We start from the raw sequence: 24610 nt of genomic DNA on the forward strand, positions 1-24610 counted from the left end.
TATTTTTCTTAAAAAATATACAAAAAAAAAAAAAAAAATACAAAAAAAATACAAAAACAGATGTCACTCAAAATAGGAGTATGTATGGATTTTTTTTTTCAATTGAGCAATCGTATCCTTTATATGGTATGTTCGGCAATACACCGCAAACCATTTCGAATGTACACATATAACCTTTTGGAAAATATGTTCATTGAAGCCGATTCAATAATTAGCTAGATCTAGAGAGTTAGTTATAGAGTCTTTCATGAGTTCATAAATATAGCTCATTATTCACACATATACACACACAGTGTCTTTAACAATCTACTTCACTAGAATGTATTTTTTCCCAAAGGTAAAACATGTACTTAAAGCTGACTTTAGTAGCAGAAATTCTGTTGTCATTCACAAAATCACAGTAATTCGGCTTATAGTCCAACCAAAAGGTAAAACCCGACACGAACACGAGGCGGGCGTCTATTACCTTGGCCAGTATCCCCGTGATGTAAGCGTCCTCTATCGGAATATACGGCATATACTCCGACGCACTAAATATCCGGCCCGCAATATTAGCGGATATGACGTAGGTGTTTCCGTATGCATACGGTGGAAAATGGGGAAAAGGGTAATCGATTTCATTGACCTTCCACATCCCTCGGCGTCTGACCTTGGCGTCGCCATTAATGTTTCCAAATATAGCTCCGTTTCTGTCCACCTTGTGGTAGTACCCCTCCAGCGTGGCTACGAGTAGCGGCAGATTGACAAACGTGTCGTCGTCCGCTTTCAAAATATACTTAACATCGGGACATTTCAAGTATGTCCATCGAATTCCGGACAATATTTTGAGGGACAGATTTCGGTATGTGTCTAGAAAATTACACTGGACGATATCGTTGTGTTCATTGACTTCGTCCTGTATCTTCTGAAGGGTGGTGATGTTTTCGGTTATTCCTAACAAAAACACGAGCTTAGCTTTACCTTTGATATTTTGTAACGGCCATTTCTCTCCGTGAGATACGCTTCCCCACGTGGATCGAATAGCTTTCCGCTCTTCTACGTGGGAAGGAGAGGAAGGTACTATAATGATTAAAACCGGGGGAGACATCGGGTCGCACGTGTCTGTTGGCTGATTTATGAACCGATACACAAATTCATTCACTTTAGTTTTTCTAGGTTGGAAATACAAAGCATATTTCATTCCAGCAGATGTATCGTTTGATAAGATGCACGTGCTGCCGACGCATGTCTCCAATGGTACCAAATCTATAGGACGCCATGTTTTCCCAGAATTCCGAAAGTGGAAATATTTCGTATAGATTATACCAACGATTAAAATCACACAAACCAACACGGCCAGAGTTCTGTAATTAAATCGACAGTTTCGTATCGTCTTCATAGAGGACCCATCCTGAAAACGATGCAAGAATTGTCACTTAAAAATCACACAAAATCTTACCAGAGGTTGCAAATATTTTCAACACTGAATCCAAGCTTTTGCATGCGTTTGTAAATTAGGCCAATTTCACTCGGAGCTTTCAAACGTACAATAGCGAGGGCAGTGTTTACAAACAGACTCGTTGGACCACTTACCCGGTGCGTGAATGGATAGACGTCATCTGGCGAGTACGACACCTAATTAGCAATTGTCTTCTTACCGCACCACATTATACGTGATAATCCCGTAAATCGAACACACCGCTATCAATGTACACGACTGGTGGGGAAACTACAATCAGTTCGTCTCTATCTTGTCTGGCTTTGTGGTGCACACTGTCCACATAGTTTTTATATTACACACTAACAAAAGCTGGTTAACAGCAAGATATTTATTTCATGCTAAGACCCCCCCCCCCGAAATTTCCAACCCTTTTCTTGAGACTTAACTAACAAGTGTAATAAAAATAACTACATTTATGGCTGTTTTTGATTACAAAATTATTTAAATGTACACCCCCCCCCCCGAAAAGAACATTGGATCTCGATAGTAAATCGATTTTAATACATCAAAATCTAAATAACCATAGTAAGAGTAAAAAAGGAAGAACATATAGGCAAGGTGCTCCCCATCTACACAACACCAGTTTATAAAAAAAATATCCATTTTTTAAACTTTAGGGAAGCATAGTTTATTTCATATCATTAAGACAGGTTCGTGTGTGTGCAGTTCAAAAGAAGGGGTGGTCGGGAGAGGGGGATTATTGTTAATATAAAACAATTAACAGACAGCCTGTCCCCACCCACTACATGAAATGCACATTGTACAGTCCAGCAGGTTATAGTGACGGCAACATGTACAGTGTAAACAACCGAACGAATCCTAATCCATGTACTGTACTTCTAAATCACCCAGGCAGAGGAGGTCGGGGAAAAATTGGTTTTTAAATTGATGATCTCATTGTAATTTGGAAGAAAAAACATTACAAGTACAGCTCGTATAGTCTCAAATGGCGGATTGTTTTACTGGATTAAGAGAGATAAATAAACAGTAAATACGTTTTTGGTCACACTGGGGGGTAGGCGATCGGAACCTGGTGGGGGTGGGGGGCGTCTGTAACCTCTCTGATAATGAGATGGACTAATCCAAAGACAAAAACCAAACCCTAAACACTAAGTTAAAAAACACAGTTAAATACATGTTCAGTCTTTTAATATTTATAGTAAAACCTTCATTTGTTGGTTATATTTATAGTGACACATGCACGTGTGATGACAGAACAAAACTGTGTATGTAAACAAAGGGCCCCGCCACAGATTCCCAGACATTTATGTGAGTAAGATATGATGTTTTCATTTCTCAATCATTACCGTCCGCTTACCATAATGGTTGTTGCCTTCCGTGTCACCGACGGGAACTCGGGGTGGTTCAGTTATTTAGCAGCTAGGGAGCGGCCATTGATGCCGAGGGACGGTTCCTTTACACAGACAGATCTCCACACCTATCTTCTTGGGATTCCGCATCAGTGAAAATCACGTGTACATACGTGCAATGATTAGGGGCTATATCAAAAGTTAAAATGTGATGCAGTCAACATGCATTAAGCTTCAACAAATAAAGCTGTGCGACTATTCACAATCGTTTACTTGTCTGGATTATTCAAACCTTTGAAGAGTATCTATATTCCATCCGTGTTTTGCTCCATACTACAAGCGCACTATGTTAAAATAAAAAAAAATTCCTATACTGCCATCGGAACTTAACTATCTTATAAATTGTATAAACCCCCATTCATATATTAATACTGAATGAAATATCATGTGTTGATTTAATTACCACTGTAGACTCCGCAAATTTTAATGACAACGATTTATTTAAAACATTACTTTGATTCTAACTTAAAGCTTTAAGGACAAGACAAACCAAACTTTCACGCTGACCTTTATATATGTATTACAGATTTAACAGTACTAGTGACATATAGGTCCGATGGGCCGGGTGTGATAATTACATTGTATATTACAATCAGTAAATTTTCAATAGAAACACGTCACACATCTTCTCAAACTCATGCAGGTTGTCTTATATATGGGAAAATCAAACACTATGTAGTTATATTGTCTTAATATGTCCACTCACTTACTGCACATTGCACATTTGTATATAATTTTATATGTATTATAATTTGTATTCCGATGAGTTGTAAAGCTAAAGGATAATAAATTGAATTGAAAATACCTGGTTATAGTTAAATAGTTAATAGTTAAAGAAATATTACAAAATCAATTTATACAAGATTGGAGAATTATAGTAGATAAATCAACAAAATGTACGTATCAATTATAGAATTTTAAAAATAAATTTAAATTTAGAAAAGTACTTGTTGATTTTACCTGCAGATCAACGGATCGCGTTTACAAAATAACGAACATGTAATCATCGATTCCCAATAGAAACAGGTAGATGGTACACTACATGTATTGATAAAAATTTAAGAAAATGTACAATGTGTGACTCTAATAGCATTGTGGATGAATTTCATTATATTTTAGAATATTTTGTAAACGATAGAAAAATGATTTTGTCCAAGAGATATTATAAAAATCCAAATATTATAAAATCTAACGAGCGAATGAATACTTGTAATGTAGAAAAACTAAAAAACTTGTCAATATTTATTAAAAAAAATTTCAAAGTCTGTTCTTCCAGAAATATACTTTAAAAACCCTACTGTATTGTAAACTTATCTTTTCTTTTTTAATAATTATTACTTTTTTTGTACATGTGACGTCGACCCTTGACTGTTTTTGTGTACATTTGTATATTCTTATTTCGAACCTCAAATATCAGTGAACTGGTCTTGAGTGAATAAAGAATTGATCACTTTGATAAATGATTTACTTACTTAATTATGCCATTAAACAATTAAAAGCTTCCATTCCTGGATCGTGAAGGTGACAATATTGTAGAATTATGCAATGGTCGCTATCTTCATATCAGACATTCCACAGGAATTAAGCTTCAAAGAACAATTTCTACAACTCTTTTTTGATTTTCCCTATTTTTTTTTGGGGGGGGGGGGGGGGAGGGGGTGAGAAAGTTTTGCTCATCCCGTTACAAAGGAGTTAAATAGATGTACATGCGTGGATCTGGTGTCGAGGTTGGAGAATTAAAATTTCTTAAATTTACACAGTAGAATTACCGCGAATATACTGGGTAGACACATACATGTATTTTATATGTATAAAATGCACAATCTGGCAATTGTCATATTTTGTAATTATACCCACCCACTTGCCAGTAAATATAAGAATTACAATATACATATAATAGCAGTTACTCTGTGGAGCTTCGTGAGGCGTGGATCTGTGACATACCCTGGGTGTGAGTATACAATGATCCCTCGGTGAAGCTAGGTTTAGGTTGGGCCTGTGACATACCCTGGGTGTGAGTACAATGATCCCTCGGTGAAGCTTGGTTTTGGTTGGGTCTGTGACATACCCTGGGTGTGAGTATACAATGATCCATCGGTGAAGCTAGGTTTAGGTTGGGCCTGTGTCGGTGATGCCTGGATGAGTGCAATGTTCCGATCACCTCCCTCGGTGACTTTTCTTTATTCTACACGCTTGTAACAGACCATGCGGGCAAATATACTTCAACATCGCATTCTTGAAGTCCTTCATTTAATAACAAATTTATCCCCTTAAATATAATTAAATCAAAACTAAATCTTTCCATCAAAATTCAATATAAGATACCGTGTTTTATGCATAAATTAGGCAAATGTATTTATGCAAACATTTTTTTTATTGTCGTGAGAATAATAACTGATATACACGTATGGTTAACATGATTATGAAGTGTCTCATATTACAACAGTTAAATTTGCTGATGACGAAATCCCAAACATGGACGATTACATGGACACAAACTGTCTGATTCACTCTCACTCAATAAATCAAGGTATGGAGGATGAATCAAACTCGACAGTCTGATAATGTCCTCATGAACTGTAACCATAATTCCTCATAAACAGCAAAGGCAATAGATGGATTGTTAAAGCAGTTGACACAGACAAACGGACAATCACATTCTGTTACACAAACACACGACCAAAAGGCTACCAGTTCGTGTCACTCTTTGTATAGTACAGACAGATTGATTCAGCCCGCCCCCGGTCAGTCTGGGTGTCACAGACACACGGACAACCAGACACACGGACACTCAGACACACGGACAACCAGACACACGGACACTCAGACCAGTCCGTGCCACTGGGTCACTTGATCCCTTTGATTGGCCACCATCTCGTTCCAATGATCCAACTCTTTACCTCTGGCAAACATGAAAGACCCCAAAATCACTCTGCCTATTATTTTATCTGAAAAGGAAAACCAACAAATTTCAAATACAATTTGATAGAAACAAAAAAAAAAGAACTTTTGTAGATATTTCAGTTCACTTTTAAACTCCGTTGTGTTTTTTTCACCACAAATAGACTGACCTTTATGACCGCTGGAATGTTGCATGATGGTTAGACTTAGACTGGCGGCGTCCAAGCTGGTTACCGGAAGTTTCAACGTAAACGATTCATTATAGTTTGGACTGTCTGTTTTCTTCAGAACTTCCGTCTTCTTGGTTTTTAACACTTTGTTTTGAACAAGAACACACACTTTTACATAGGTATCTGTAAATAGAAAGACGTCAATTTGTTTAACAGACATGCATTGATTGTCCTAAATCTTTGTTATAGAAAATGTCCGTTCACAAGTGAGATTGGACAACTTGTATTCTTAAGGATACCCGTGCGTCTGCTGTCTTCCAACCGTTAATCAGTTTGTGTGAGACACGACAAGGTTTATCCTCCCTAACATTCTTATTCTGATCATAAGAAGCATAATGTCAAGATTGTGGGTCGAACAAGTTAACATCAAAAGACCGTTGTCACACATGTATCGCATGGACATGTCTATCATAAGATTTTGAATCTTGCTAAGTATCTCCTTGTCCAATTTCAATTTTGTGCTAACCCCTTGTACTTACAGGTCCGTCCCTCGGTAACTGTCCATTCATAGGACACAGGGCAACAAACTCAAACAGGGCTATGTTGAACGAGTTCACATTGAATTGAAAAGTACAAGAGTACACTCTTAAAATGTTTGTTACATATGGCTATAAAGTGTGGGCCCTCAACAATTAAAACAAATATTATTTCAAATCTTTTTCGCTGCTTTGTAAAACCTTTTGTAGACGCGAGTTACTCGTCTGAAATTGAGGAATGCTGTTTGGAGTAATATTATCAGAACTCTCTATGATCAGTGGGACCACACAACTAACGTGCCTCAATAAATATATTAACCAGCTAATTGTGTTAAATCCCAAGTTAGTCACTGATCTGCTTTCGCTGACAGTACGCGCGTGTCCTCCGGGAAAGAAACACCTACATGCAACCCATATCTTCATGTTATTAAGGCATCATCTGGAGGAAGATTTAAATAACGATACTTAACTTGATCGATATCGTGAGGTTTGTCGGTAACAATTTTACAGAAAGCATATTTCTCAATTTCGTTTTTATGGCGTGATCGTGATACATTATACAACCATTACGGAGTTAGCTCCCCTGATTCCGAGCGACCTGATGAGTTGCTAGCATTTCTAGTTTAGGAGTCTTTGATGTTGGTGCATGTATGAGATCTGAATTTCGCTTTTTTTTAAAACTCTGTTTCAATTTGCAGACTAATTGATTTTGTGTTGTGTCCCCACTTAAACCTTGTAGTTGTGCTGCTAATTCAAACATTTATTACACCTTTTTCAAATAGTCACCGTTTTAATATAAATTTACAATATTTGACAGTTAAATGTATGAGGCAAAAATTTCAAGTTTTAACCAGTCATAACCCAACGGTATAAAACTGCAAAATAAAGAAAATTCGGAAAAAGAAAATAATACGATTTAATTTTGATTTTAAATTTTGTTTGAAATTGAGGCTGACCTAGTCCTCTATGAGGATTACGTTCACTCAGATAGTAAAACATTTTGTAATAGGAATGAATAACCGTTAATGGTATATTGTAGACCCATCACAGTGTAAAGCTTCAACTTTAAATCAATAGTTTAATGGCCTGTTGTCTTTTGAAAATATCTCTCATTTTTCCCTTTGTTCAAAATTTTCATTGTAATGAAATTATTAGTATTGCAAATTATAAAACTATTTAGAGAATGAATTACAGTGAAACCAGGAGAGTCTGCGAGCAACGATAAAGATTTGGATCATATCCTGAGTAAATATCTTGTTTTTAGGGATGCACGGGTGAAAAGTCAACAGGAAGTGGCCGACTTACCACTGGGTTGGTTTTCGTATTTGAGGTCCCTGGCCTCCAGTACCCCCACCGTCAGGCGCTCCAGATGATTGTTGTAACACAGAGCCACCAGAAGCTCGCCTTTGTCGGCCGTAGACTGTACAATAAACCATTGAAATCATCACAGAACAACATCATACAGGAAGGGAACTCTTTTGTATTAATTCCTCCAAAGAGGCGGGGATGTCACTTTTTTCACTCGAGAATATTTGAGCAACAATTAACATGGTTGAAAACGTACAGTGTACATTCATGTACCTCGGTTATAACAGTCATAGTGCAGAGACTCTTACGTTTCTAATATCAAATGGCAGAAAACTATCACAATTATATCTTTTTAACCTATAAACCAACTATTATTCGCGTGCGAGAAATTATCGCGCGAGCCTATTCGTCATAATTTTCGCCACAAACCAGTCTTCAGTTGCTTATGCCATGGTATTTTCCAGACAATCTACTTTATGCCGCAAAAATTAGTCGCCAAACTTGTCTACTTGGTAAATAAAGTCGTTGTGAGTAAAATCTGATTTCGAGTTATTATATATGTACATTAAACACGTTGATTCCTTCTAATAATATGTAACTTGAATGACCAACAGACGACTTAACATACCACTTACACATCTCGGTAACAAAGCGCCCCCTAGCTTATACTGACCTCAGTTACTTCCCTTTCGAGGTCCCTCCAGATGACGAGTCGCTCGTTACTCTCGGCGCCGTGGTCCTTGAGCGGGTAGAGGGCGTGACCTATCACATTATGACGTCGGTGACGGTCCACGTCATAAACTGTGATCTTCAGGACTCGGTCCTGTAACGACCTGTAAGACACCTGCAAGCAGCAACAAAAGGATATATCTTAATGAAAATTCTCCGAAATACATCTCTAGCAATAATACTACATGTCACAAAAGCCAGGTTGAAAGAAAATATAGGCAAATCACTATATTACTCTGAATCATGTGTTTGGTGATGTTGTTTACACCATCGTATAAAAGCATAAAAAATCAAATATTTGGGTAAATTACAGCCGGCATGCCCAGTATCATGAGAGGGAATTCTGGGAATGATTGTTCATAGCTTGATCAATTCGAACTGCATCAGCAGGGTGGTTTGAATTCACAAGAATTAGTCTAAAGTAACAGAAATGCAGTTGCATTTACCTAGATATTTGATTACATCTCGATAACAATTGCTTCTGTTTAAAATTGCATAAATACATGAAGTTACAGCGCCATAGACACCGTCACGCAAATAGATACATGTATGTAAAGATACTATAACTTAAAACATTGCAGTAAGGTCAAGACAAACAAAAGTTACCATCTAAAATACTGATTTTGTAAAAACAAAAAAAACAAAACCTTATATAATTGTTCTATCGTGGGTTTTTTTGCTGTGTGATTTTTCGATTCTAAACAGGTTAATAACAACAGAAGCAAAAAACAATAAAATCAGTTACATGTATTTACTTTTCTATCAATTAAGTTCCACTGTTCGCTTTATCCAATCTTTTTTGAAAGATAACTTAGCATGATTAAATAATTTGAGAGTAAAGATTAAAGGGCCTTACTATAACAAAATAATAAATTCCTTTAAATTATTGCATGGAGGTTCTGATAATAAAGTCAGATGATCTATTATTATTTTTGATTTCAAATAAAACCTCTCCTTTGAAGATCTTTCCACAAGTAATATATATATTTACTTCTTTATATATATAATAATTGTAATTGCCAGAATTAATGTCGTGTTTTCCCCCTTACCTGAAATACAAAACTTTCTTCAAACTTGGGATTACAGGTCTTCTTTTTGAATTTGGATTGTAAATACCGGCGCTCATCCGGCATTAGGTACAATCTGAAAAAAACGTTCAGAGGAACATGTACGTTGATTGACGTCATAAGTACATGTTAGCTGACAGTTAATTGACGTCATAAGTACACGTTAGCTGACAGTTAATTGACGTCATAAGTACATGTTAGCTGACAGGTAATTGGCGTTATAATTACATTGGGTCGGGGACATCGACGTTGGTAAATTTTTGGAAAAAGGTTGAATAACAAGTTCAAGTTCAGTTTATTCGCTCAAACCAAATAATTTGGTATAAGAGGAACATATGTATAATACACTTGTACCATAGCTTGGCGAGTTCTATATTGACAAAATTATGGTTCTGCCAGACATATTGTAGCCCGCACATGTTCAAAATTAACAAAAGAGTTCAGAACTTCAGGTTTTGTTATCCATTTGATAAATAATTGATAAGAGAAAACATAGCATATGTATCTACAAAAATGTGTACCGAGCACATCTGTTGAATTATTAAATAATTGCTTTGTCCATTAAAATACTTGTGATAATGGCTTGATTTCGATTTCCCTGCCATTTTCAGCGTTCAAGCTTCAAGCTGCGTGTGGCTAACGGTTTTTAAGCCAGCTCTATGGAAACTTGTTACTTTTTAATGACTACATTGCATTTATTTTTCATTTTACAGTTATGTAGGTTTCTAGCAGAAATTCACGCTGAAAACGGACCTTTTTTTACGTAAAATCTTTTTGTTTTCCTGAATACACAAGAAATGGCGCTGCATTTTATATAATTTGGGCTTTCTGTGATCTGCATTCGATATAGTCTTCTGTTTTAGATACTGAACCTATTTTATATAGTTTGGCTTTCTGGAAGCAGTACCTAATATAACTGCTATGTTTTAGACACACAGCAGCCCATTAAGCAGATGGTGTTGCATTTCTAGGAAATGTGAATGGTGTCATTATTCATCGTAAGTTTTGTTTGCGATTTCATTTATAAGATCTGTACGAGTCATAAACATTCCCCTTAATGTCGGCCTCGAACAATCTGAAGGGCTCAGCATATAGCCGCGGATAAAATCACCGCAAATATTGTGCAATTTCAAAATGTCAGACTAGTTTTATTTCCCAAAGAAGCTGTAAATTTGTCAGATTCGTGGCTTTAGTTCAGAAATACTCCAATAAAAACATTAATAATCATTATGTTACTCTTGCAATATTTCTCCGACGATGAAAATGCGTTAATTTTCTGCTGTTGCAGAAGATTTTTATGAGGAATATGTTAACAGTGACATAACGCAGGCTTATTAAAATCAATATTGGCATGCTTTCTTTTTAATCTCAAATTCGAATAGCTTTTATTGTTTCGTGGTGTAGTATACGTAACAATCTTACTCATATGAAGTACGGCTTAACTCCTCCCTCGACCGCTTCAGGTGGCAGGGGATAGTTTCGTAGGTAAGACCCGGTCAAAATTTTGAAATAAAGGGAGAACCTTTGGTTTGGCTGGTTATTTGAGGGGTATAAATTGGTAGAATATTTATTGCAATCATTTTGTGGATAGAGGAGCTCCTGTCAATTTCATTGATATATGACACTTTATTATTGGTAGCACTTTTCATCCGATATGGAATGAAAATGCGAAACTGTGGCCAAAATTTTCACTTTCGGTTTTGTGCTTGAAAAGTAGGGTGGGTTCAGAACACGAAATGTCACTCGAAAAGAAGGTGATTGACCCCCCATCAATTGGTGATTATTTGCATGGGTATACATTAAGCTACCAATCCTATGGTAGTTTATGGCAGTTGCTCGGGACTGGAGCGTGGTTCTGGACCCGTGAAAATGTGAAAAAAGGGCCATTTTTCAGAAAATTTTGAGACCGTCCCTGGCTTTTCTTTATAGTGCTATATGTAAGTTGTACTTGTTTTATTCTGAAATGTTTAACAATTCTCAAGAGTCGGGACCATGTGTCCCCTGCATGCAAACCAATTTTAGCAAATTTAAAAATCCACTGAAAAATTAGATCACATATATGAGCACTATCTGCCTCACATTTCCTCGACCAAAAAAACTATCCCCTGCCACCTCAAGAATTTTAACTTCCACCGGTCTTTCGGAATACTTTAACGTAATGCTGATTAATCCTATACTTTCTCAATAAATCAATAAAACAAACTATGGTCATGACAGAATTCCATAAATCGTTTAAAAATATGACGACAATTGGTCGAAAGATTTTCAATCAAAGAATAATTCTGTCACACTTTCACGTACAGACATAGGGCCAGGGCAGCACCACGAAGCACAGATCAGTACAGAGGTACCTGGCTGTGTTTCCCTACGACATTTAATTGGTACAGATCAAACAGTCTTTTCTTCTGGTTTGTGAACTGATCCCTGATGAACAATAAACCGGCCATATGCTACCCTCAGAGAGGCTTGATTTGCCACGGGGGTCAAGTAAGGGAACACGTTCAAGTTTGTGGTATATATGACCTTGACCTTTTATTGATCGTGTCAACACTTGGAAGAGCTGATGTTGGTACAGACGCCTCAATGGCAGAAGTAAGGGCTATCTCATTGCTTCTATCAATACACCATGGTGCCTTATCCAAACAAACTGGTACTTTGATCTGAGCGGGTATGCGCTTTAGACTGACAAAAGAACCAGGCATAGGTACCTCAGAGATAACAGGAACCCCAGTGGAATCAATAGCTTCATAATTCTTTTACTGCATCACCGACTATACCATTAGATCTGTTAAGCCTGAACCTTAACTATGTTCAAGAAATTTGAAGATGGGTGGATAAGGCGTGTAAAATGCCCATACGCGGTCGGACAGGCTACATCAATAAATCTGATGGGTTTTTTTTAATCATTTAAAACAATATATCTTTAACGAATCATTGATTTTTAACCTAAAGGTATGTTCAATACTTGGAATATGTTGAATCAAACAGGCGTATACGTATCAAAACCTGCAAATACTGTCATTTTTTAAAACTTCAAGGCATTTTCTTTTATAGAGTGGGTCTGTGCTCCATATTTTTCTCATAGTCTAATTAAGGTCTATTGGAAAACAAACCGATTTCAATCAACAAAAACGTGGAGAGATGACCCACTATACATTAAAAATATCATTTTGTATCCCAACAATTGAACGTTTTGAAAAAATAATACAAGTCCGGTAGTTCGTGGCCTTAGTCACACATAATATTTAAAAAGGCCACTTTGTTGTGTCTGAAATGGCTCAGTGGTTAAAGTACCTGGCATAAGATAACCGTATATATCTAGGGTTTTTATGTTACGGGTTCGATACCACCAAAATTTCCGACAATATTTTTCTTCTTATTTTTTTTTTAATATATTAAAAACTGACTATAGTTAGAAATTTTGCTTTTGCAAAGTTGTATTATAATATATTTGAAAAGATTTAATTGGGGAAAAATAAATTCAAAATTGTATTTCACTACTAAACCGAATGGGCATTTGCGCCATCTTATTACCCCATCTTCAAATTTGTTATGTAATGACGTCATAGTTGTATGTCTTAATTACAAGGTTATAACCTTTGTATATCATAATATTTAACGTAATTAAGCACTAGCATCAACCACAAGTACATGTACATGTACATACTGTATGACATATGTACAAATATATTAAAAACAGAGGACGTCTAAATCATCACAAGGCCATAGCAATGGTCAGTAAACAGAACAATATACAGTTCTAATTACAGGACTAATTAACATGGGGAAATAATAGGGACCACCTAGCCTCCTTATTTACCATCGTCTATATATATATATATATATATATATATAACCTGAAAAAATAAAACTTAGTAATTCGAACTAGATAATTTATATAATGATTTAGCAGTAGTAGTAGTAGTAGTAGTAGTAGTAGTAGTAGTAGTAGTAGTAGTAGAGGGCTGTGAATTGTGATATTTAAGCAAATTCAGTAAGTTTAAAGGTGACTGCATTTGACCACTGCTCACCACCTAACGTTCTTAAGAATTAGCCACCTTGATTGCTCTCACCTGATGAAGGGGTCACAGCTGCTGTTGTTGCCGTACTGTCGTGTGGGGAGGTTCTTTGCCTTCATTAGTGTCACCAGCAGTTTCTCTGTCTCCCGCTCGTACTCCACGGCGAACCACACCCTGCCGATGTGATCCAGGGGGATCTCGTAGTCGTCATCCTCGTCCACTATCTTGTAGAGGCTGGGGTCGATGGAGCCCAGGGCGTAGGCCCCTACAATCAATCAAAGTACTCATGAATTACCACCAATTCGAATGAAATGGAACAAGTACAACTAGCAATCAAAGAACTGACAAAGTACCAGCAATCAAAGCCTTAATGAAAACACGCCAATTCAAAGAGCTGAAAAAGTACCGCTGGCAAATAAAGTACTTATAAAGTACCAACAATCAAAATACTGACCAAGTACTGGCATTTAAAGTACTGACAAGGAACCAGCAATTTAGTACTGACAAAGTACCGATAATAAAATAATTTACAAAGTACTAGCAATAAAAGTAATGACAAAATAAACTACTGACAATGTACTCACAAAGAACCAACAATCCAAGTACTGTAGGTACTGTAGGATGTAAAAGGACAAACTTTTATTAATACACATAAAAGTACGTCATACATGTAATTAAAATTTTCTAAAAATCAGCGGTTAGATTTTGATTTTGTACATTATTTATTGAAGCCCTGGTGAGTTTCGACCAATGACTTGCATAGTACTGCCATACAGAGCAGTACCAGACCTAAAACGAATACATAGGCTTCTTACATGATCTGAATTTTCGGTTCAGTTGGTATATGTTCATGTATAACAAAATTAGGTATCAGATGACACAACTAGATAGATAGTGAGTCCGAGAATGTCAAGTAGTTGTAGAGATTGAGACGACTAGATAGATAGTGAGTCCGAGAATGTCAAGTAGTTGTAGAGATTGACACAACTAGATAGATAGTGAGTCCGAGAATGTCAAGTAGTTGTAGAGATTGACACAACTAGATAGATAGTGAGTCCGAGAATGTCAAGTAGTTGTAGAGATTGACACAACTAGATAGATAGTGAGTCCGAGAATGTCAAGTAGTTGTAGAGATTGACACAACTAGATAGATAGTGAGTCCGAGAATGTCAAGTAGTTGTAGAGATTGACACAACTAGATAGATAGTGAGTCCGAGAATGTCAAGTAGTTGTAGAGATTGACACGACTAGATAGATAGTGAGTCCGAGAATGTCAAGTAGTTGTAGAGATTGACACGACTAGATAGATAGTGAGTCCGAGAATGTCAAGTTGTTGTAGAGATTGAGACGACTAGATAGATAGTGAGTCCGAGAATGTCAAGTAGTTGTAGAGATTGACACGACTAGATAGATAGTGAGTCCGAGAATGTCAAGTAGTTGTAGAAATTGAGACGACTAGATAGATAGTGAGTCCGAGAATGTCAAGTAGTTGTAGAAATTGAGACGACTAGATAGATAGTGAGTCCGAGAATGTCAAGTAGTTGTAGAGATTGACACGACTAGATAGATAGCGAGTCCGAGAATGTCAAGTAGTTGTAGAGATTGAGACGACTAGATAGATAGTGAGTCCGAGAATGTCAAGTAGTTGTAGAGATTGACACGACTAGATAGATAGCGAGTCCGAGAATGTCAAGTAGTTGTAGAGATTGAGACGACTAGATAGATAGTGAGTCCGAGAATGTCAAGTAGTTGTAGAGATTGACACGACTAGATAGATAGCGAGTCCGAGAATGTCAAGTAGTTGTAGAGATTGAGACGACTAGATAGATAGTGAGTCCGAGAATGTCAAGTAGTTGTAGAGATTGACACGACTAGATAGATAGTGAGTCCGAGAATGTCAAGTAGTTGTAGAGATTGAGACTAGATAGATAGTGAGTCCCGAGAATGTCAAGTAGTTGTAGAGATTGACACAACTAGTTGGATAGTGAGTCCGAGAATGTCAAGTAGTTGTAGAGATTGACACAACTAGATAGATAGCGAGTCCGAGAATGTCAAGTAGTTGTAGAGATTGACACAACTAGATAGATAGTGAGTCCGAGAATGTCAAGTAGTTGTAGAGATTGAGACGACTAGATAGATAGTGAGTCCGAGAATGTCAAGTAGTTGTAGAGATTGAGACGACTAGATAGATAGTGAGTCCGAGAATGTCAAGTAGTTGTAGAGATTGACACAACTAGATAGATAGCGAGTCCGAGAATGTCAAGTAGTTGTAGAGATTGACACAACTAGATAGATAGCGAGTCCGAGAATGTCAAGTAGTTGTAGAGATTGAGACGACTAGATAGATAGTGAGTCCGAGAATGTCAAGTAGTTGTAGAGATTGACACGACTAGATAGATAGTGAGTCCGAGAATGTCAAGTAGTTGTAGAGATTGAGACTAGATAGATAGTGAGTCCCGAGAATGTCAAGTAGTTGTAGAGATTGACACAACTAGTTGGATAGTGAGTCCGAGAATGTCAAGTAGTTGTAGAGATTGACACAACTAGATAGATAGTGAGTCCGAGAATGTCAAGTAGTTGTAGAGATTGACACGACTAGATAGATAGTGAGTCCGAGAATGTCAAGTAGTTGTAGAGATTGAGACGACTAGATAGATAGTGAGTCCGAGAATGTCAAGTAGTTGTAGAGATTGAGACGACTAGATAGATAGCGAGTCCGAGAATGTCAAGTAGTTGTAGAGATTGACACAACTAGATAGATAGCGAGTCCGAGAATGTCAAGTAGTTGTAGAGATTGACACAACTAGATAGATAGTGAGTCCGGGAATGTCAAGTAGTTGTAGAGATTGACACAACTAGATGGATAGTGAGTCCGGGAATGTCAAGTAGTTGTAGAGATTGACACAACTAGATAGATAGTGAGTCCGGGAATGTCAAGTAGTTGTAGAGATTGACACAACTAGATAGATGGTGAGTCCGAGTGTGTCAAGTAGTTGTAGAGATTGACACAACTAGATAGATGGTGAGTCCGAGAATGTCAAGTAGTTGTAGAGATTGACACAACTAGATAGATAGCGAGTCCGAGAATGTCAAGTAGTTGTAGAGATTGACACAACTAGATAGATAGCGAGTCCGGGAATGTCAAGTAGTTGTAGAGATTGACACAACTAGATAGATAGTGAGTCCGAGAATGTCAAGTAGTTGTAGAGATTGACACAACTAGATAGATAGCGAGTCCGAGAATGTCAAGTAGTTGTAGAGATTGACACAACTAGATAGATGGCGAGTCCGGGAATGTCAAGTAGTTGTAGAGATTGACACAACTAGATAGATGGTGAGTCCGAGAATGTCAAGTAGTTGTAGAGATTGACACAACTAGATAGATAGTGAGTCCGAAAATGTCAAGTAGTTGTAGAGATTGACACAACTAGATAGATAGTGAGTCCGAGAATGTCAAGTAGTTGTAGAGATTGACACAACTAGATAGATAGTGAGTCCGAGAATGTCAAGTAGTTGTAGAGATTGACACAACTAGATAGATAGTGAGTCCGAGTGTGTCAAGTAGTTGTAGAGATTGACACAACTAGATAGATAGTGAGTCCGAGAATGTCAAGTAGTTGTAGAGATTGAGACGACACAAGCAGACAAATCATTCCACTAATGTTTTATCCATCATGATATATCTTTGATTTAGATACTTTTGAATTTCTGTGGTATAAATAATATGATCGAAAATAAAATCATTTTGTCCAAAAAGTCTCGCTCGATCATCTATAACTATAGGAAGATCCTTTGCCATTTTAACTATGTAAATGACCTAAAGCCAAGGCACAAAAAGCTTAGGCCGTAAAATAAACTATCTAAAAGCTTAACTTATTTTAAGAACTTTTAAATCAATAGATGGTAAAATTAAAATTTTTATATGACTTCAACATATCATTGTATCGCTGTACGGTCAATTTTATAAAAGCAGACATTAGGGAAATAACTAGATCATAAATTTTAGAAGTATTGTTAAAATGTGATTCACTGAATATAACAGAAAGGGTTTTAATTCGATTTGGCGACTGACAAACTCAAGTTTCGCAAAATTACACAGACAAAGTCTGAGTATAAATTATCCCTTTAATCAAAGTAATGAAAGTACTCGTGGATGTAAATAATAAAATGCTCATTTCTGTGCAGATTCTTCTATTATCTTAAGTTTGATGTAGGCAAAAAGTTTAAGCCACATTATATATTTATAGTAACAAAATTTTAAAAAGTTAAGTATTCATGATTCTCTTTGTCAATTAATGATTATAAACCGTATAATGAGCATCACTTTAGTCTTCAAAGAAACATTACATAGACGAATATTAAACGAGTATAAAACATATGGCATAAAACAATGGCGTTTACTGTCGCCAATTATTGGATCAAGCAAACTGCTATAGCAAATCAATAACAGACTGATTTTAAATCATTATTCTGGGGTGTGGTCTTATAAATACAATAGTTAACCAAGTAATATTGTGTTGACAAATGAGAGTTGAATGGTTCAAAAAGGATGTAAACAACAAACATTGAAAAAGAAATCAAGATATGTAACGTAACCAATGATAACCGTGTGAATCACGCGCAATGACGGGGCAGAGGGAGTTGTAGGAGTGTCTAACTGAGGACAATTTGTTATCGTTTGCACTCAATAATGACGTAAATAACATAGTAACTGCGTGCTGGAGGAGTCAGTCGTTATACTGTTTGATTCAGCTGCACTCGCATATCTGTCTGATGGATCAGTCCTTGGAACCTTGTCATCGGCAAACTTATATTGCAAAACCAGACCATTCATAACAACAGAACAGAGGGGAGGCTCTGTGTTTTCGTGAATCATACCGATGCCGTGACATGTTGTGCAGAGGATGAAGTATTCGTACAGAGGCTGCCAAGGCGCACGTCCCATCCATCAGACACCAGCGCCGCGTCGTTAGCCCCAGGACCCGAGACTTCGTGTTAAGAAACAATTTAACTATCTGTTCCCAGAGATCGTGCAACTCCACAGGAACCGGAACCTCGGAACATGCCGGGGAACTTAACTAACTTAGGGAGATTTTTGGTCTTTTGGGGATGACTGGGTACAGACTCGGAAACAGGAAATGTAAAACAACCAAACCATCAAGTGTTCTTATTGTTAAAACAGCGGGCCTGCTCATGCACTGTTAGATATGGTACTCAATCAATAGGAAAATCATACATATCTGATTGATTATTTGCCGCTCTGCGAAATAATTTGATAATTATGGAACATGAGATGGCACATCTTTTCGCCAAGGGCTTACAGTCTTTTTACTGTATTTTTGCATGGTAACTGTTCGGCTTCATCTGTAACTGACAAGTATTTACTGTAACTGACGAGTATTTAATACATGTACCTGTACCTGTTAATACCTGTACATAATTGTGACAGATAATGATAAAATCAAGAGTCCCGCCCTGTACAAACGCTGATAACATTAATGAACAGGCCCGATGATCATCCTGGCCAGTGAGTGTACATTGTGCATAAGGTACATACATTCACCTGATCTGTAGATGATCATCCTGGCCAGTGAGTGTACATTGTGTATCAGGTACAGACATTCACCTGATCTGTACAACAGGTATTCATCATCGGTGGAAGTCTTAATCATAATTCATTTAATACATACAGACGTATGTACACACTAAAAAGTTAAAAATCAGCTGACCTTTTATTATCCACTGATTTCTATCAAACCACTGTATATGAAAATACTAATTTATTGGATCAAATGACAAGTTCCTGGTCTTTGTCTAAAAAGGGGATTTTATCTTTGAAGTTTGTATACTAATTGTTGATAAAATCAGGTATGTTGTTCATTGACTCAGAAATAATTTGTGAAAAGATGTGTCGGAAATATGATGTCTTACTTGAATATTACAGATAAATACATAGAAAAAATTTAAGAGTATTGTTCTTCACATATAAAAAAATAATTGAAACGGGTGAAATAGTTTGCATAAGCATAATTATACTAACTGAAACGCTGAATTGACTTTCCTGCTATCTGAGCTTACTGTGTTGAAAGGTTCTTTAAAAATCATCCAGAAACAATTGGAGAAAAGTGGATCTGAGTTAATGAGAGGACGCAGAGAATGTATCATTCTGTCGGCTCCGATAAACGCTCAAAAGATGAAGATTAGTGAGGAATTCTAGGAACCGCCGAAGTCTTATTTGTGTCAGGGGAATTCCTTATTACTTCAAGTCAAGAGTGGTTATAAAGGGAAAGACTTTTTGGCGAGATCACTATTATTTAGGCAAAGATTCGTAGAGAGGTTTTTCTGATCATTAAGTCTGGAATTAAAACTTAGATTTACTTGAAAGTCATTAAACTAACCAAATAAATAAGTGATACATATTGAAAAAACAATTATTATCAGACCAACCAAAAAAATATATAGCAAAAATGTATGATGGCGACAGACAAAGATACTTGATATATAAAAATATTACATAGATAAGACTTCCAACAGAAAATCAACTGAAATCCAAATTTTCATTCAATGCGAGTTTTTTCTTCTAGAAAACGTTTTAGCATGAGCGTAAAATATCAGAGACAAAACTTTTCAGAAATCATATAGATATGCTGAAAATGTCTTGTTTCAAATTAATTATAAAATCAGTCCGAAATATCGATGAAAGACTGCGCCAAGTTCAGTTTATTCGGTTGTAGCTACTAATACTTTACATGTATAATAAAAGCTGCGATTCGTTATGAATTTTAATAGGAACAAGAAACTAAAATCATGAATTTGTTGTAAAGAAAAGTTATAATATAAAAAATTATTTCACGTAACCTATTTACACTAAGACAAGATAACATTCGGCATAATTTCTTAAATAAATACGCATTAAAATAATTTCAAATAATTATACTTTTAAAAGATAGTACCAAGCCCCGTTTTTACATCAAACATATCAATACTTTCATTATTTCACAGAAACGCGTGTATAATGACCGAGAGATCCCGATTTTGTACGCCATTCAATGATAGGGTACTGTCGTACACCGAACTCAGATCTTCAAAAATGTCCACCTTGTTTAGCATTACAGAAATCAGTCATACAACCACACAAGATGTATACGTGTAGCTCCTTGTGATCAACTTGTGGTAATTATTTTATAATGACTTGAATCCCCGTCTATTCAGGCGCACAACATAACGAGTCAGAGAACCGGAAGTGGCTCCTGAGGATATACCAATCCCGATTTTTCTCCGAGAGTAACCTCTTACGCACGCGCTGTGGCGGAAATACACAGATTTGTTACGGTGGTGACGAAGGTATTCCCATCGGACAATAGTGAGGCGGAATGGGGATTTACCGGGCATTTCCTGGTCCTACCAAACTCTCAAAGACGACGATTTTCACTGAACTGAGGCTCACTGCATGGCGCCATGGATACCAGATTCAATTGATCACGTCGTGTATTTTCACATAAAAAACATAATGGAATAAAGTTTATTGATTAAATATGAATTTAGACTTCCTTTTAAAGTTATTTGTTATCCAGACTGAAACTTTTAAACCATAAATAATTCAAGGAGGACAGATATCGGCATGATGAGAACTGAGAGACAGACGGTGTACTGTTCCAGAAAACAAACTAAACGATGTATTGTCACGTGGCTGACGACCAATAACTTTAAAAACAAAACTGCTAATAAGCATCGCCATTGACTTTGCCGGAAAAACAACACCAGAAAATATCCATCCATCTTTTCTGTCATAAGTTGTACAGTAGTACGAACAGGAATACAGATGTCATGTTTCAAAGGGATTTTTAGGACTTTCTCTAGCTCTCATAAAATTAAACGTAATTATTGGTTTTGCAAAATTAATTTAGCTACAGCAACAGTTACTTTTCTTTTGTATATTTACATTTTCCAGTGTCTCTGCCTGTGATAACACTACGTATGGATTTTGTACTATATAACTCATAAAGCCAAATTGAGGCGCCAGCGGGGTTTGCTTATTCATATTTAAACATTTAATCGTACGATGGTTTAAAATTATATAAATATAAGTACTAAGGAATCATTCTTTGAATATTATGTTATGAGGTGATAATTTCGGTCGGGGCGTGATCATATCTATCATAAAGCCCTTCGGGCTTTATTGGATTTGATTATGATGAAAGCATTTATTCCATTAAGAAAGACTCAATCAAATCTGATTTATTTGTAAAACAACCCCTCTGTTTTGCCTTTGTTTGTTGAACATCTAGATGAATGAAGAGGTTTATTTGGTTATTATGGCTGCAATCATAAATCCATGATAGCGGCACTTGTTGTTTGAAATCATTCTAAAATGGTTTCATCTAGATTTCATTTCATTGTGTTGTTTAACTTTGTGTTACACACATATCGTGTATCCCACCAAGGGAACACCAACATGTATATGGGCCCTTTGAAGTGATTGTTCTGCAGACGGACGATTTGTTTTACATACGTACTGTTTGTATTATTTAGTCTAATTGATATTTACAATCATAAAACTTTTCTAAAATGGAAAAATGATATTTTTCAGTGTATTAGATGAAGCTCGTAAAACATAAGTTACAACTCCTACTAAAAACTCCTGATGAATCTATAACAGTATAATGCACACATGCCCGTCCCGAGATTGCAGTTATACCTCCTTCATGTGAATAATTTCAAATTCATCATATTTAAGAAATATATTAAGAGAGAGAGAGAGAGAGAGAGAGAGAGAGAGAGAGAGAGAGAGAGAGAGAGAGAGATTGTTTATTACCTGGGATCTCCACTGACGGTCGTTTGACGTTGAGGGGTGAGGTAGGCTCTGACAACCCCCCACTCTGGGACCGGAACTCCTCCGAGGAGCCCCTCTCCATCCTCCTGGTCAGAGTAGCCTGGGTGGGGACTGTGAAGGGAATCTGTTTCATACTACAAGGAAGAAGAATCATAGAATGATAACGCTTCATCGCTGAGTCCTCGAATAGTCCGCACATGTCACTATGGAATCCTCCAACCACACAAAGTCAGGAAATATTGATGTCAAGTCGTCTTAAGTCTTATTCTTCCTATCTAGTTTAAATTCTTATTCATGTGTTCCTCTGAATCAATACAAGAGTAATCCCGTTTTAATATGCTTTAGAATTCTAGAATTCCAAACCGTGCACCAACTAGAGGAGGCTGAAGCGCGCAGCTGCTCGCGAGGTTTCTGTCACAGTGATATCAATCGAACGCACCGCGGACACCAGGGAGGCGCACTCGGCTCTGTATCTTAATTCTCCACCCTCCCAACCCCATTGCGTTCTGAGAGAGCTTGATCCAAGGATTGTGTTATACCAATACTGCAAAGCTTCATTTTAGACAAATAATGTAATTGGTGACAGATTTCGATCGCTCTCTTGGTTATTTTTTCGATTAATAGAATTCGACCGTAATGTTACAGACCATGACGAAAATGTTGTTTGCAAAGCAATAAGCACACACTAAATAGCAAACATGTTGCTGTTTCCGAAGAACAAGATTTGGCGTAACTGGAGGATCTGCCGTGAACCAACGTTTTATTAATACATTTTATTAACCAAACATCGTGTTCGGTTGCCCGGATGGACGATTCGGTCGTCAATCACGCCGTCGTGTCACAAGTCGCGTACTTTCGGATTACTCTCTCGTTACCCGGTATTGAGTTACTGACAGTGCGTGCTACATAACGCAGAAATCAGTGTCATTTATCAACACGCGTAAAAGATTTTCCCACTTTGGTTTCAATCAAACAGATAAATAGTATAAAAATGTTTTCATTACATTATTTAAACCTTGATTTTAAAGTACCGTTCTTTATCTTAAATGATAAAAAAATTGAAACGATATTTATCCATAGCGCTTGTTACAATACAACACAATGGCGCACAAAAATTGCCAAAGAATTGATTAAGGTAGAAAAAAATTGAATCAAACCCAAAGAAGGACTTAAAGCACTGTTTTTTAATTTAAATAATTGCAAGATTACAGTAAAACGTTGTTTCAGTTATCAGACTCATTAGGGGTTTTCGCTTAAAACAAGTCAGTTAGCTTAAACATGCACACCATTAAGAACTTATCAGTTATGGTGAAATACGTTTTAAACGAGTCATTATTTTAATTCCTGATTTTTGATCTTAAGCATAGTGAACTGCACTCCGAATAGGTCTGTAGTAACAAGTGATAATACCCCAGTTACAACCACTTTGAACCAAACTAACGTAGAATTAAAGACTTTTGAATTTTTCTTTATTTTTTTTTCAGTCGCGTTTCATATTTAGTGAGTATTTCGGCGGATAAAGAGAATTGTCACTTAATGTAAAATAGAAAAAAAAGCAATTTGCAATGTATTTCATAAAAAATTGAAATCAAATCAATTATTCCGAACGTTTCAATTACTTTATTAGACAAGGATGAAGTAATTGAAAGTTTAATGTGCATGAACTTTCCGACGGAGTAGGATTTTATTGATTGTATTTTTCCTTGGTTAAATAACACGTACCATTTGTTAGTAAGTCACGTGATTAAACTCAAAATGTCCATTCTTTGTTTGATAATAATTTTCAAGAAAAAATGATAGGGTCCTCGATATCAAATTAAGCACCGTTTTGAGGACGTGACAGAACAGTGGACAGTGAGTGAGTATATTACGTCATCAGTGACCAGTAAGAGTGTAAATGACAGGTGAACACTTGGGGATTTTTTGATCTACCAAGCCTACAAGAGCAGCACATCGTCGGGAGCAGCGTGCCTGCCACTGACAAGTACCGCCTTCCAGGTAACAGTCTATGACGTCATAGATGACCTGTAATTTCCCAAAGTACCCAGAGTCCGCTGCGTCTCCGCACCAACTCTGGCGGAAGATTTGTTTATTGTAATTTCCTGCACATATCACTGCAAAAGAGTGCATACACTATAAAATCAACATATTGTCTTTCATCTCTTATCAGGTATGAAATATAAATAACTGTGCCACA

The 24610-nt window shown here is 36.7% G+C and overlaps 2 protein-coding genes across 7 annotated transcripts in view; both read right to left on the bottom strand.

Annotated features, from left to right (window-relative positions):
• Positions 1–2938, bottom strand: LOC128167630 (beta-1,3-galactosyltransferase 5-like). The gene is made up of 2 exons (XM_052833449.1): positions 2799–2938; positions 1–1390 (listed from the first exon to the last, which is right to left on the bottom strand). Exons 1-2 carry the CDS (start codon positions 2799–2801, stop codon positions 299–301), a joined length of 1095 nt encoding a protein of 364 aa, XP_052689409.1. The 5' UTR covers positions 2802–2938; the 3' UTR covers positions 1–298.
• Positions 2939–5201: 2263 nt separating this feature from the next.
• The window catches only part of LOC128165639 (synaptotagmin-15-like), a 65322-nt gene continuing 45913 nt past the window's right edge, over positions 5202–24610 (bottom strand). For all 6 annotated transcript variants that reach the window (XM_052830362.1, XM_052830363.1, XM_052830365.1 and 3 more), the window contains 7 exons: positions 22396–22547; positions 13635–13845; positions 9544–9637; positions 8439–8609; positions 7763–7877; positions 5922–6104; positions 5202–5798 (listed from right to left, as the gene is read on the bottom strand). In XM_052830362.1, the coding sequence (XP_052686322.1) occupies positions 5674–5798; positions 5922–6104; positions 7763–7877; positions 8439–8609; positions 9544–9637; positions 13635–13845; positions 22396–22547 (1051 nt within the window). In that variant the 3' untranslated portion in view covers positions 5202–5673. The remainder of the gene's footprint in view (positions 5799–5921; positions 6105–7762; positions 7878–8438; positions 8610–9543; positions 9638–13634; positions 13846–22395; positions 22548–24610) is intronic.

This window comes from Crassostrea angulata, chromosome 10 (assembly GCF_025612915.1).
Source record: "Crassostrea angulata isolate pt1a10 chromosome 10, ASM2561291v2, whole genome shotgun sequence".
Classification (NCBI taxonomy): domain Eukaryota; kingdom Metazoa; phylum Mollusca; class Bivalvia; order Ostreida; family Ostreidae; genus Magallana; species Magallana angulata.